The 14,337-nt window shown below is 33.9% G+C and overlaps 2 protein-coding genes across 3 annotated transcripts in view; one reads left to right on the forward strand and one right to left on the reverse strand.

The window, feature by feature from the left end:
* Positions 1 to 5,502, reverse strand: part of hrasb (HRas proto-oncogene, GTPase b) — a 12,916-nt gene extending 7,414 nt beyond the window's left edge. The window contains 2 exon segments of the mRNA NM_001020629.1: positions 418 to 551; positions 5,337 to 5,502. Of these exon segments, the coding sequence (NP_001018465.1) occupies positions 418 to 528 (111 nt within the window). The 5' untranslated portion in view covers positions 529 to 551; positions 5,337 to 5,502.
* A 3,383-nt stretch (positions 5,503 to 8,885) lies between these two features.
* The window catches only part of rassf7b (Ras association domain family member 7b), a 36,182-nt gene continuing 30,730 nt past the window's right edge, over positions 8,886 to 14,337 (forward strand). Inside the window, 1 exon segment of one of the 2 annotated variants that reach the window (NM_197942.1) lies at positions 8,886 to 9,005. The gene's annotated coding sequence lies outside the window, so the exon portion shown is untranslated. 2 annotated transcript variants of the gene reach the window in all.

Consider the following 14,337-nt stretch of genomic DNA (forward strand, 5'->3'; position numbering starts at 1 on the left):
GTGTGTTAATGTGAGAGTGTATAGGTGTTTCCCAGTAGTGGGTTGCAGCTGGAAGGGCATCCACTGCGTAAAACATATACCGGAATAGTTGGCGGTTGATTACGCTGGGGCGATCCCCTAATAAATAAGGGACTAAGTCGAAGATGAATGAATGAATTAATGAATGAATGATAATTGGCAGTGCATTCCACTGTGTTGACCCCAGAGAAATCAGGGACTAAGCTGAAGAAAAGTGATTTCTTTAGATTGTTAAAATCTTTGTCATGCTAAGGAGGAGATTTTGAGCAAGACTAAGCAAAATAGTTCTTCTCTATGTTTTGAAACCTGTATTTTTAAAACTGTGTAAATGTACATTTCTGCTACTAAATATAAGACAAAAGTGAATTTTAACATACAACACCTTGGCTTTTGGCTTACCTCAATGGTTGGGTCATACTCATCAACGAAGTGGTTCTGGATGAGCTGAATGGTCAGAGCACTCTTGCCCACACCACCTGCACCTACAACCACCAACTTATACTCCGTCATTCTCACCGCTGCTCTGTCACAAGCTGATGGAGAGCAATAGGAACAAGGATATTTGAGGAAAAATAAAGAAATGGGAAAATTCTCAATTAATCATTACAGGCTTGAAACGGTTTGTTGAACAAATGAAAATAAGCTGATGAGGAAGTACAACTGAAAGAGAGCACATACGCTTAAATGGTAAAGGTGGATGTCAGTAAACATCAATTTAAAATATACCAGCACTTCCTGGAGTGAAGTGCTCATCTTGCCGACAGCATATAAAAGACAGACGTAAATACCCTAGTGTAGTGACGTAATGATAGACTAAATGAAAAGCTATTTTGGGCTGAGAGGGAAACTTTCTACAAGACTTTCCTACACAGTGATCTATTTGTATTTTTGGCTAAAATGTGTACAGTAAAAATCTATTTTTAGTAAGCCTATGTGATTTTATTTCCCTCCAGGCTTCATTTAAAATTCTAACACACACTCTATTCTTTTTAATAACGTATTGTTTCATAGGAGAACTACAGATATGAAAGAAAAGAAGAAAGAAGCTACATATACAGTAACAACTGTCCATCAAACTTATTAAAATTATATTCTTTTATTTAATACTACTTATCTGCACCTCTGTTTTTATGACATTTATATAATATCTGAAGGTAGATAAAATACCTATAATATTAAATGAGAGTATACAAAAGTTTATTAAACAGCTGCTCTCAATTATAGTGATATCAGCGAGCATTTTTGGTGTTATGGGCCTCCGGTTCAGCCATGCTCTCTGAATGCTACATCAAATATTCCATTTGAAAATCTATTTTTAGCTCCTCCACCTGTCATGTAGTCATGTACCTGTAAAAATCACTTTTCCACTGACAAAGGTACACTGTACAACTTTAACACTGCCATCAAAGCTGGTCGAGCTGCATTTTATAAAAACTGATAAGGGTCAAAATATATAGTCTTGCTGAACTTCTTAGTTAAATTATGTGTGTTTGAATAAAATGTTAATATTTGTTTAAAACATTTATTCCAAATTTCATATGGAAATATGGTCTTTTACAGCATTTTCCCCAGAAAATGCCAATTAAGTCAAATAAATTTGTTGTGACTGAAAATCAGGGTTATTCCTCAAAACTAGGGATGCTCCAATCGATCGGTCAGAGATTGGTATCGACCGTTATTCACATTTTATGACTCGATAACAAGTGTTTGTTTACAAGTTTGCAGATGAAGACAAACATGGTCACTCATATATTAAACATCAGCAGCGCTAAAACACGTGAGGAGGTAAATGCTGCATCAGCGTTCAGGCTCCCGATACAGCAGGTAAAAAATATACAGATTTATTTGTAATTTATAGGGCTAGTTCCTTTTATAATATGCGTTTCAAACCTTTTCTTGATTGAGACTTGTTGAACTGTTCTTCCATCATTTGCAATGTTTCCAAATTGCATTATCAGTATTTTTTCATACCAATTCGTATCTGTTTAATATTATTTTCTGTAAAGCTGCTTCTGACCATGACATGATCACAATTCAATGGTTATACGAGATGTGTTTAGGGGATTATATGCAACATTCTTAATTTATTCTCATAGGTAAGGAGAAATCTACAATTAAGTAGCATACTTGTAAATATGTGCTTTATGCATTACAAAGCTTGAAGCATCAGAATCGGTACTCTGTATCGGCCGATCACCATCACAAGGAATTGGTACTCTGTGCCGGCTGCAAAAATCCTGATTGGAGCATCCCTACTCGAAACACTGATTTCTTAACGATTCTTAACATAAAACATCAGTGGTGTTGTCAAAAAAATAAACATTTTTAAAGACACAATACTATTCACTGATGCTATACACACGAGGCATAAGCGTTAACACTTCCCATTCACTCGACAAGCGTTGCTGAACTGAATTGTGCGTCCATCAAGCTGCTTCAATGACGTTGCTCGCTGCAGAAGTTGTGAATTTCTACATTTTTAAGCGCCAACGGAAGCATCAGCCAATCATATCGCTTTATGCATATACCCCAGCTCAGACAGTAGCCAATTGTGGACTTACTTCATTGGCTGACGCTGCTATGATGATCGCATCAGCCCCAACTTTAGACAGGCCCTCTGTCAAGCATAGATGCTAAAGCCCTGTGTGGATGCACGGTTACCTCCCCACGTGTTTTAGCACTGCTGATGTGTAATATACAGGTGAACATGTGTAGCAGAGGCCAGCTAGTGAAGTGCGGCTATGCAGGTAAACCTCACTCCTCTGGCCTCTAACCGTACGTTCACACCGAAAGCGGCGAGAGCGTCCAAGGTCGCTCTGGCCGCCCTGGTGACAACGCTGTCTGCTTTCAGCTCCTGCGGCGAGAGCGTCAAAACTCGCTACATTGATCTCATATTTAAAGAAGCCGTTGCAGCATATCAGTTACATTCCTGCATAAAACATGTTTCTAGCGTGAAAATGTTGCGCACTTCTTATCAAATTAATTTAACAATGGAAGATCAAGTTGCGTGTGGTGTGGCTTTGCTCTATTTATCCAATATGTGTCTATATATCTGAAATATCCTGAAGCAGCAGTACTGTTTTGTACTGTCACATCGCGTGAGATTCCCGCTTTTTTAAGATAAATTTATATAACATTAATGAACATCAGTAACTCGCCAGTAACTTATTTAATGTATGTTCCTGTAGGAAAAAATTGTAAATGATTGGAAATCCGGCGACCGCAAACATCAAACCCTTGGGAACAACTGTGGTCGGAACCAAAGTTCACAGGTCTGTGTTCTCTGAACTGCTATCAAGCGATGGACGTCTTCATTCTGATTGCTTGCCGCCGAACCGCGTCATAGCTCATTACCATAAAGTTGACTTCATTTCAACTCTCCTCGACGCCTACGCCGGCGAAGACGCGCCGCGCTGCTCCTCGCCGCCGGCTCTCATTAAAAATGAATGACTTCCAGCTACTTTGACGCTCTCGCCGCTTTCGGTGTGAACGTACGGTAAAGGTGCTCTAGCGACAGACATTAGAGGCCATGGTCTTTAGCCTCCTTGTTAGAGCAAACAACTCCCATGCGGAAAGTCGCCAGTTCGATTCCAGCAACGAGTGGGTTTGGGTGGTGTAGGACTGGGTTACATTGGTGTCGTGACCCAGATGGGATTGAGGTTTAGGGGGCTGTGTGTAGCGGAGACCAGCCAGTGAAGTGCTAGGTAAACCTCACTCTTCTGACCTCTAAAGGTGCTCTAGTGACAGACGCTAGAGCAAAGTTCCTTTGAGGCAATTCCTTTTACTCGGCCGCCATCTTTGAAATGCCTCTCGGGCAGTATGCTAGGCCATTCTGTTTGAATGGGGAACATCATATTCTCCAAAATTGCTTGCCAAGCTTACCACTGAATTTCATATTAGGTATCACCAATAAAATTAAACAACTGTCTCTTTAGTTTCATTTCTAAATGTTTGAATCTCACAAAATCTGCAGAAACTCACGGATGGTTAGAGTCCCTCCCCGGAGATTCGTCAGTCCATAGCGATGGGTGATTGGCTCTTGTACTAGAAGGCAGGGTTTCATTCGCCACGTCGACCATTACACTTTTCCCCATTCAAAAGAGACACATTTTGTGTATTTTATAGTATTTGGCAAGAGGCCATGGTCTTTAGCCTCCTTGTTAGAGCAACCGACTCCCATGTGGAGAGTCGGCGGTTTAATCCCAGCTTGGAGCAGGTTTGGGTGGTGCAGGAGTGGGCTAAACGCGTGTGTCTTCCTCTACAAACTTGTAAACAAAAACCTGCGAACGGTTCATGAGATCAGCCAGATTGATGAGTACCGATCGAGTCATAAAATGTGATTATCGGCCGATACCCATCTCTGGCTGATGGATCGTAGCATCCCTACTCAATGCCAATGTTTTACCAACTTCAGAAAAGTGAACTAATCAATATACTGTATACAAGATTGACCTTCACTTTTCAATTAATTTAAAAAATATATATATTTTTTTTGATTGTCTTGCATTTTCTAAACATCATCGCTACAAAGTGACATTATTATAATTGAAATAAGAAACATTATATAATAAATATCATATTTATACTTTACAGAATAAAACAAGTAACTCTATTAACATTTTACTTACACCCATAGCTAATAAATTCAGCAAGCAAAATAGAAACTCAAGTAATTTTCAAAGATGTCTCATATTATGTTTATGTTTGTTATATTGAATCATTTTTCTATTTGTTTGTGTGTGTATGATGCAGGAATAAAACCCATTTGGTTTTGCTATTATTCCTCGAACACAATGACATCACCTTTATTGATTTTTTTCTTCAGACGATGGCCAATGTAAACAACGCGGTCATTTAGATGCGTGGATTTTTGCTAACATTACAAGAGATTTAACAGCAACCAAATCTGATGATTAAAGTTTCATAATCCCTCTTAAACAAAAACGACTGTAGTTTAGAAAAATTAAAGTCATAGGCTATTTAGTGCAACGTTTCTGGCTCTGTTGATATCAATCAACCCATCATTCCTCCTGCATTGAGCTGTATGTGCAGATTAAGCAACACTAGTTACACAGTCCGCTAGTATGTTACAAACTAGAGATGAATGGAATTGAGGCGCGAGCACTGATTTGACGCATTTGTTTCGTTTTGAGTAGTAGCAGCGGCTCGTCAGTTTCGCGATGATGCTGGTCAACTGATTTACGTCTCGAAGCCAACAAAATGTTCCTTGCAGACGCTCGGGGGAACATTTTGTTGCTGTTATTCCTGCACGACACACAGACAGCAGTGAAAGCAGCGGCTGCACTAACGTTACTTACAAAACGCAGGGCTCTGCTCGCTCTCCTCGACGCCGATAAGTCAGTCAATAATATGTCGACATCCTTCCCGCTGCTCCTCTCAAAGCTCCGCCGCTCGCCGCCGTTTTCCTCATTAGACAGACAGCACAGCTTCTCCACTCAAGCAGAGCACATCAACATAAACATTGAACTGCCGGTGAGCGTCGACTAGACACATACAAGAGCGGCGTGTGTATGTGTGTAGGGGGGGAGGAAGAAGAAGAGGGCGCTGAGAGCTACAGCACACGCCCAAACCCTCTCAATACTACACACAAACACCACATACACACACACACTCACGCACGCACACGGTCTCTCTCTTTCTCCCTCTCAGCCTTCTTGCATTAAATGTGGGCTGTCTTATTACACTAAAAACTTTTCTTTCTTTCTTTTTTTCTTTCTTTCTTTCTTTCTTTCTTTCTTTCTTTCTTTCTTTCTTTCTTTCTTTCTTTCTTTCTTTCTTTCTTTCTTTCTCTTCAGGTTTATTCAATATTATAGTTATAAATAAATGGGCCTTACAGCTAAATAAATAAACAATTATATAATCCTTTTAATAATAAAATTTTATAATTTGAAATACATTTGATTGAAACAGAACAAGCAAACAAATAAATCAATAAGCCTTATCATAATAATAGCAGCAACATCTTTCTTGCCCTTTAGATTTATTCTGTATTATTAAACAATGGGCCTAAAAGCTAAATAAAAACAATTATATAAATATTATTTATATAAATATATAAATAATAATATATTATAATTAAAATACATTTGATTGAAAGAGAACAAGCAAACAAATAAATCAATAAGTGTTATCATATTGATAACAACATCATTATTTTTTCTCTTTAGATTTATTCTGTATTATTGTTATAAAACAATCGGCCTTACAGCTAAATAAATAAACAAATTGTATTAATAATTAAATAACTATTAGATGTATTAACTGAAATACATTTGATTGAAACAGATCAAGCAAACAAATAAATCAATAAGTGTTATCATATTGATAACAGCAACATCTTTCTTTCTTCCATTTTAGCTTTATTCTGTATTAAAACAATGGACTTTAAAGCTGAATAAAAACAATTAGATTACTAATTAAATAATAATATATAATAATTTAAATACATTAGATTGAAACAAACAAGAAAACAAACTAATCAATTATAATTAGGGATATAAAAGCAACAACAACAATAATGATAATAGTAATAATTATTATTGTTGAGCAATTCCATGTAAATGTCAACCTTGCTATGTAAAAAATGAAAGTTTTCAGCAAAATGGCGAAACCCTTTTTTTTAAGTTAACTTTCGTTTTTATATTTTATTTTACAGTACTGTAAAAATACAAAAAAAAATGTTTTTGTCAATGATTTCAAACTTTTATATTTGATTTACCAAAGTCAAACAAATGGCAATTTACATCTTTCACACCCATAACAGAGAGATTTCACATCCCCAACAAAGCTTTTTCCTTATAAATGCAAAAAAAAAGGAAAAAAAAGAAAAAAAGTAAAATCAATAATTTTTGTTCTACAGTGAGTCAACTCTTATCCTATGATTAGCATTATTTCTTTTGGGTTGTGCAGTTTAATTAACAAAATTTCTACAAAAGTATGTTGTGTCCTGTAAACTCTTTTTTGGTCACATCCATAACACATCTTTATTTTTCTCATTTAAAATATAAAAAATGCTTTCTGATTTTTTTCTGATCCCATAACTCCGTGGTTAGCTGTGTTGGAAAATATAAACAAATGTTTCAATATAATGTGAACACATACTTTCTCTGTGTATTTATGTTTTCAAACTTTACTGAAAATGTCACATGCATAACGTTATAAATCTCTGGTGAGAGGGACATCTTGTTGGCATCATTCGGACATGGTGACGTGGTGGTCAAGAAAATGAAAAGATTATTAAAGTAACTTATACTTTCTCTTTCTCTCAATTAAATGAAATGAGAAATGAAATTCAATTATTGACAAACATGATAATTACAAATGTTTTGCCAAAGCATTTATATATAAACATAGTAAACACAGTAAATAGTAGTATAATATAATAAAAATAGTAATAATAATTAAATAAAAAAATAAAGAATTATAAATCAGAAATCACTCTCTCAATTCAATTCAATAATTGCTTTATTGGCATGTTACAAATGTTAGAATTGTATTGCCAAAGCATTTATAAAGTTTACATAAAAAGAACATATATGATAAAAACACATAGTAAACAGTAAATAGCAGCAGTAGTAGTAAAATACATACATACATACATATATATATATATATATATATATATATATATATATATATATATATATATATATATATATATATATATATATATATATATAGCCACATAATATTTAAATAAAATATTAATAACATTTCATTATTATTGAATATATAATATATTATTCAAAATCTCATATTACCATGTATTATTACTCTTACTTATTGAGTTCAAGTTTCTTTATTGGAATGACATTTAATACAGTATTGCCAAAGCATTTTAAAAATGTAATATATTAAAATCAAATAAAAAAATTACAGTAAATAAGAAATAGATAATACATTTGATAATTATAATAATAATATTAATAATAAAAAGTCTACATTATTTAAATAAGACACATGAATTAACATTAACCATTTCTCATGGTGTGTAGGGTGTAAACATATTTTGCAGCTAGTTTAGATATCAATTCATCCTCTCCGAGTACATAGTAAAGTTTTTCTGAGTAATTTAAATTAAAAAATGAATGCATTAATGTTTCAAATTGGTGAAAGATTATTTGTTTTGGTGTATTTGTGGCAGAACAGGTTGGAAGTGTGTCTCATCCTCCATTTGATTTGTGTCAAAATATACTCTCTATATTCTCTGCAATGGGTAGCACTTTCGCCTCACAGCAAGAAAGTCGCTGGCTTGAGCTTCGGCTGGATCAGTTGGCATTTCTGTATGAAGTTTGCATGTTCTCCTCGTGTTCATGTGGGTTTCCTCCGGCTTCCCCCACAGTCCAAAGACATGTGGTATAGGTGCATTGGGTAAGCTAAAATTGTCCATGTATGAGTGTGAATGAGTGTGTATGGATGTTTTCCAGTGATGGGTTGCAGCTGGAAGGGCATCCTTTGCGTAAAACATATGCTGGATAAGTTGAAAATAAACTGAAAATAAAATAAATGAATGTGACAAAAACAGTGTTTCACTAAGTAACTCACAGAATTATCCACTAGGTGGCAATATTTAACAGCCTTAAGGCACACACTCTAAACCCGTTTAACCTCAAGCACATTCCAGACATCTACTTCAGTTATAAGAAAACGCCATTATATATATAAAAAAAGAAGAATAAAAGTTGAAAGAAGATAAAAAAAATTCATTACCCCGTCATTCATCCTCGCGCTTCTTGTCTCCTGCAGATGAAAGCAGCTCGAGGGTCACGTGCTCTTCTGAATGACGAGCAGCGCCTCTTTCATTGGCTGATTTGCTTGAAAAAGCATCCGTCGTCAAGGCGACCAAGAGCCGCAGTCCCACTTCACTTGTCTGGTGAGGCCTTGACAAAGTCATACAGATCCTTTTCTTACCTTCAGCTTGTTGCTTCACTCTCTGCTCTCCTGTGCATCTCAAGAGTTTACAAGAGGTAAGTCAATAAACGAGTGTGCCGTTCAATAGCTGTGTTTTTTTATCCAGTAATGAAGCTTCTAGTCGAGAAAACTGCACTTGTTCAGGGGTCCTGTAAGATAATGCATAATATTTCATTTTTATCAGTAATGTTGCTTCAGGTAAATTCCATTTTCATTGCTTATCCCTCATCAGCAACTAATATCTATCAAAGAATGTAGCTTACTTTAGTAAGTTTCCACATTTTTACCTCTTTATAGGCCTGGGTTGTGAAAGACATTGTGCCTTGAGCAGTTTGTCATTTGTTTTATGGGGGCGTTCATCACTTTCAGACTTGTGCCATGTCTAACCAGTGCAAGATGTTCTGTTGTAGATAACGGAGACCTTAGCTTCAGGAGTGATGTGAGCCTGTTCAGTGTTCACCTCTCTGTCATGTAAATTAACGGCAAACATGGACTCATCAAGGTGGCCATGTTGATAGTGAAAGGATAAAAAGGCAAATGTCTCTCCTCGGGCCTTTATAAACATCAGACCCAGAGATGCAACAAGTAAAATGTGAAAAATCGTGCACCAGAATGTTGATTGTGTAGCTTGTGTAGAAGAAAATTAGTGAAATGTATACTTAATAACATACAGTTGAAGTCAGAATTATTAGCCCCCCTGAATTATTAGGCCCCCATTAATTTTTTCCCCCAATTTCTGTTTAATGGTGAGAAGATTTTTTCAACACATTTATAAACATAATAGTTTTAATAACTAATTTTTAATAACTGATTTATTTAATATTTGTCATGATGACAGTAAATAATATTTGACTAGATATTTTTCAAGACACTTATATACAGCTTAAAGTAACATTTAAAGGCTTAACTAGGTTAATTAGGCAGGTAAGGGTAATTATGCAAGTTATTGTGATGGTTTGTCCTGTAGTCTATTGAAAAAATATAGCTTAAAGGGGCTAATAATTTAGTCCTTAAAATGGTGTTTAAAAAATTAATGTTGTTTAAAAAATTAATAACTGATTTTATTCTAGCCGAAATAAAACTAATAAAAAAGATTTTTTCTAAAAGGAAAAATATTATCAGATATTCAGATCAGATCAGTTTATAATTCTAACTTCAACTGTATATGGGTCTAAGTAGTCTATAGTTTTTAAATTATTTTTAATTTTATTTACAATGCTCGGCTTATATAAGTACACCCCTCACAAATCTCTCTTGTAAATTCATATTTTTAATAGGAAGCTTTACATATATATATATATATATATATATATATATATATATATATATATATATATATATATATATATATATATATATATATATATATATTATATTTGAGCATATACATTAGATTAGTCAGCACTGAAGCCAAATCTGGAGCTTATCTAACAAAATAACTTACAATAACGGTCCTAAAACTATTACAGCCAAATTTATATCATATAGAAAAATATTAAATACTAATTTAAAAAGAGGAAAAATCAAGAGAGGCAAAAAAATGAAAGATTTAGTTGAACATTTGTAGTTTGCAAGTTTTTTTGCTTGAATTTACTTGTATTATCTTTCCAATTCTAAATATGTTTGGTAACTAAAATATTATTTTAATAAATATATCTGTTTAATGAATCTGTTTTGTTTAAATACATAGCCTATATTCACTGAGAAATGGTGGAAAATATTCATTTTTAAAATGGGGTGTACTCAATTATGCTGAGCACTGTTCATTTTAGAATTAGTGCATACCTGAAAGTATGTTTACATGTCACCATCTATGAATTAAAGCAAAATATTTTTTATTGTGGTGATTTATCTGACAGCAGCATTTTGGGGAGCATTTAAATGCAGGCTGTGTAAGGTAGAAAAATGCAATCAGACATGTGATCGATCAAGGTCAAAACAGAAGAAAAGATGGCTGCAGCCTCCACACAAGGGAGGTTTAACACAAAATAATTGAAACAATATTAATAGTAAATACTTAATACTAAAAACACTAATAAAAATATAGAAAATATATTGGACACAAGTGACATAAATAAATGGCATATGCAATTACAGTTAATTTATCTGATTTAAAAATGACAAATGACATGAAAATATATTACGTAATGTTAACAATAGATTTTTAAATAAAAAGACATAAGTGAATATTGGAAAATGCTAAATCCATAAAAGCAACTGTTTTGCAAAAATAAATATTTCACACTTGGCTACATAAATTATAAAGCTATTATTATTACTCAGTTATGACTGCCAATTTTCGTGTTAATCAGTTAATTTTTTTTTTTTAGTCACTTAAACTAGTTTTCCAGTAGAGGCACATTAACAGTACACATTTTCAAACTCTTCCTAATTAGACACACCTAAATCAACTCATCAGAAAATTAGAAGAGACTTCAAAACCTGAAATGAATGGGTCACACAAGGGAGACATCCAAAATATGTACTGTAGGATTGCAGTACATACACGACCAGTTAAATACTTACATATTTATTACAATTTTAAATAACTGTTAAATAAATAATTTATTGTAGGTAGTTTCAAATGAAATAATAATAATAATAATAATAATATTAAACAATAATAATGATTAATATTAGAGTTATTTCTGAAGGATCATGTGACTCTGAAGACTGGAGTTATGAAGCTGAAAATTCATCTTTAAAATCACTGGAATAAATGATTAAATTAAATAATATATTACCTTTAAACAGTTATTTTATAGTGCAATAACATTTTACAATTTGTACTGTATTTTTGATTAAATAAATGCAGCCCTTTTGAGCAGGAGAAGCATGTTTTAACCATTTAAAAATCATACTGACTCCAAAAACTTTTGACCTGTAATATCTACACAAACAAACCGTAGGAATTAGGGTTGGAAAACATTGACCTAAACAACGTATAATAAATTAACAACATGCAAAACTGTCTTAATATTAAAAAGATAGTTCACCCAAAAGTAAAAATTCTGTCACAATTTTACTTATCCTTTGCTTGTTACAAATGCTTGTGCACTTAGTTTCTTTTTTTTTTCAACACAAAAGAAGATATTTTGAAGAAATCTGAAAACTGGTAATTATTGACTTCCACTGTATTTGTTTTTTCTCGACTATAAAGGTTTGAAGCCACTTAAATACTAAAGACTACATTTTCTTTTTTGGGTAAACTGTCCCTTTAATGATTGGCATCATTTTACTTTCAGACAATAGTACATTTTACAAACCCTTTTTCCCCTCTCCTTATTAAACCTTAAAATAATAAACATTGACATTTATAACATTATATCCAAGCAGCATATAATAAACAAAACATTAAATAATAATAATAATAATAATAACTTAAATAAAACATTAAATCATAATAATACAAATGACAATACATTCAATGGGGTCAAACAATTTGACAAACATTTACCTGTAGGTTTAAGGCACTTTTCGTTTTGACATGTTTTATGGATTTAAATAAAATTCGGACATCATTTTTAAATGCTGTAAAAATTTGTGTATTGTATTTACCAATAATGCAATGCATTAACGTTATTTATTAATAATGTAATGTATGTAATACTGTAAAACAATCTGTGTTCAAGAGAGCATAGCTAGATGACGCCACTAAATTGTAAGAATGCTACAAATAATAATTACAGTTATTAAGGCCCAATCCCAATTCTATTTTTGTACCCCTTCCCCTTCCCCTTGGCCCTTACAACTGAGTGTGAAGGGGAAGGGCTTCAAAATTTACCCCTGAGAATTAGGACAGCACAAGCACACATCATCATATGTCATCGCGATCTTTTGCTTCATAAGAGATCAGACGATGGCGACTGCTGTAGTTATTCCAGCTGTGCTATTTTTTGGTATTTATCTTCAGGAAATCACTGAAGCCATATATTATGTCATCATAACAATCTAATGTGGCAATAAGATCGTAACTGTACTGTGCGTTTAAACCGTGGCGATGTTCATCTATGTAAACTCACGAAAACAACACTAACATTATAGCAGACACTGTAAAAGGCTCATTGTCAGCCACTAGACTTTTCTGACAGTGTATTCGAGTGTCATTGAGTTTCAGAATGTTGTAGGGCTGCTGTACAAGAGTCACGATTATGGATTATAGATTGTGAAATTTAAAGGTTTTTATTTTAGCGTTTTTTTTAAGCATGACGGTGAAACACGAACGCTGTTATGAATATATTGAAACATGTGCTTGTTTGTCGTAAAAATTTGTAATAATGACAAAAAAATACTAATTTGTGGATCTCCTTACTTCCGGGTTTTGCAATACTGCCGTTGTGGCTGGTGTATTCTGGGAAATTTTCGTACCCCTTTGTTTCGAGTGTGGTCCTGAAAAATCTTTGTTCGAAGAGCTATTCACTCCTTCCCCTTAGCCCGATGCCTTCAAGCTAAAGAGAATTGGGACACCCCTACCCCTTGACGTGAATGCGCAAAACGAGGGGTAGGGGTAAGGGGAAGGGCTAAGAGGTAGAATAGGGATTGGGCCTAATTACACAGTACACCCTTTATTCAACACGACTAAAGAATAAGTCGATTTAAGCTACAAAACCACGGAATTACTTAGAAACATGGATAAAAAACCCAATGGAACTGTTTAAGGCCTTTTCATGATTTTATTCATCTTAGCATGATTTACTTGGCAGAAAGGGAATAACTTTCCTTGTAAAATTTACTTAAAAAACCAACCCAATTTGATTACACATAGTGCTGATTGCAGCCTGGTTATTGCATGTTCATGTGTGAGTACATGACAGCCAAAATATAATGGTGGTGAGCATGAAACTTTTTGAGAATGCAAAAAAAAAATGATTTCAATCTTCATATAAATTATAGGCACAGTAACATACCCTGAGTATAGTATCTGAGTGTTTTTACTAGCTTAGTTCAGGGAGTTTTGGAGTTTCATTGAGAGTGCTGGTCTTTCATGTGTTAATGTGGCCGTTTAATTGGGGATTAAGGGCAGCAAGTGTTTAAAACATTTTTATTGACTTGTAAAATAAATGTCAGAAACAAGTGGGGTTACTTTCACTCTTGCTTCAAGGGATAGTTCACCCAAAAATGATAATGTACTGTTTACTTTCATTCAAGTGGTTTTAAACCTTTATGTGTTTCTTTATTTTGTTGAACACAAAAGAGGATATTCAGAAAAAAGCTGAAAACCTGTAACCATCGACCTCATAGTAGGAAAAGCAAATACTAAGTCAATGGTTGCAGGTTTTCAACATTTTTTAAAGTATGTTCATTTGTGTTCAACAGACAAAAAAGAAACTCATAATGGTTTGATAAAAGAAAAGGGTGGATAGATGATTACAGAATTGTCATTTTGGG

Source organism: Danio rerio, chromosome 7 (genome assembly GCF_049306965.1).
Source record: "Danio rerio strain Tuebingen ecotype United States chromosome 7, GRCz12tu, whole genome shotgun sequence".
Lineage (NCBI taxonomy): Eukaryota > Metazoa > Chordata > Actinopteri > Cypriniformes > Danionidae > Danio > Danio rerio.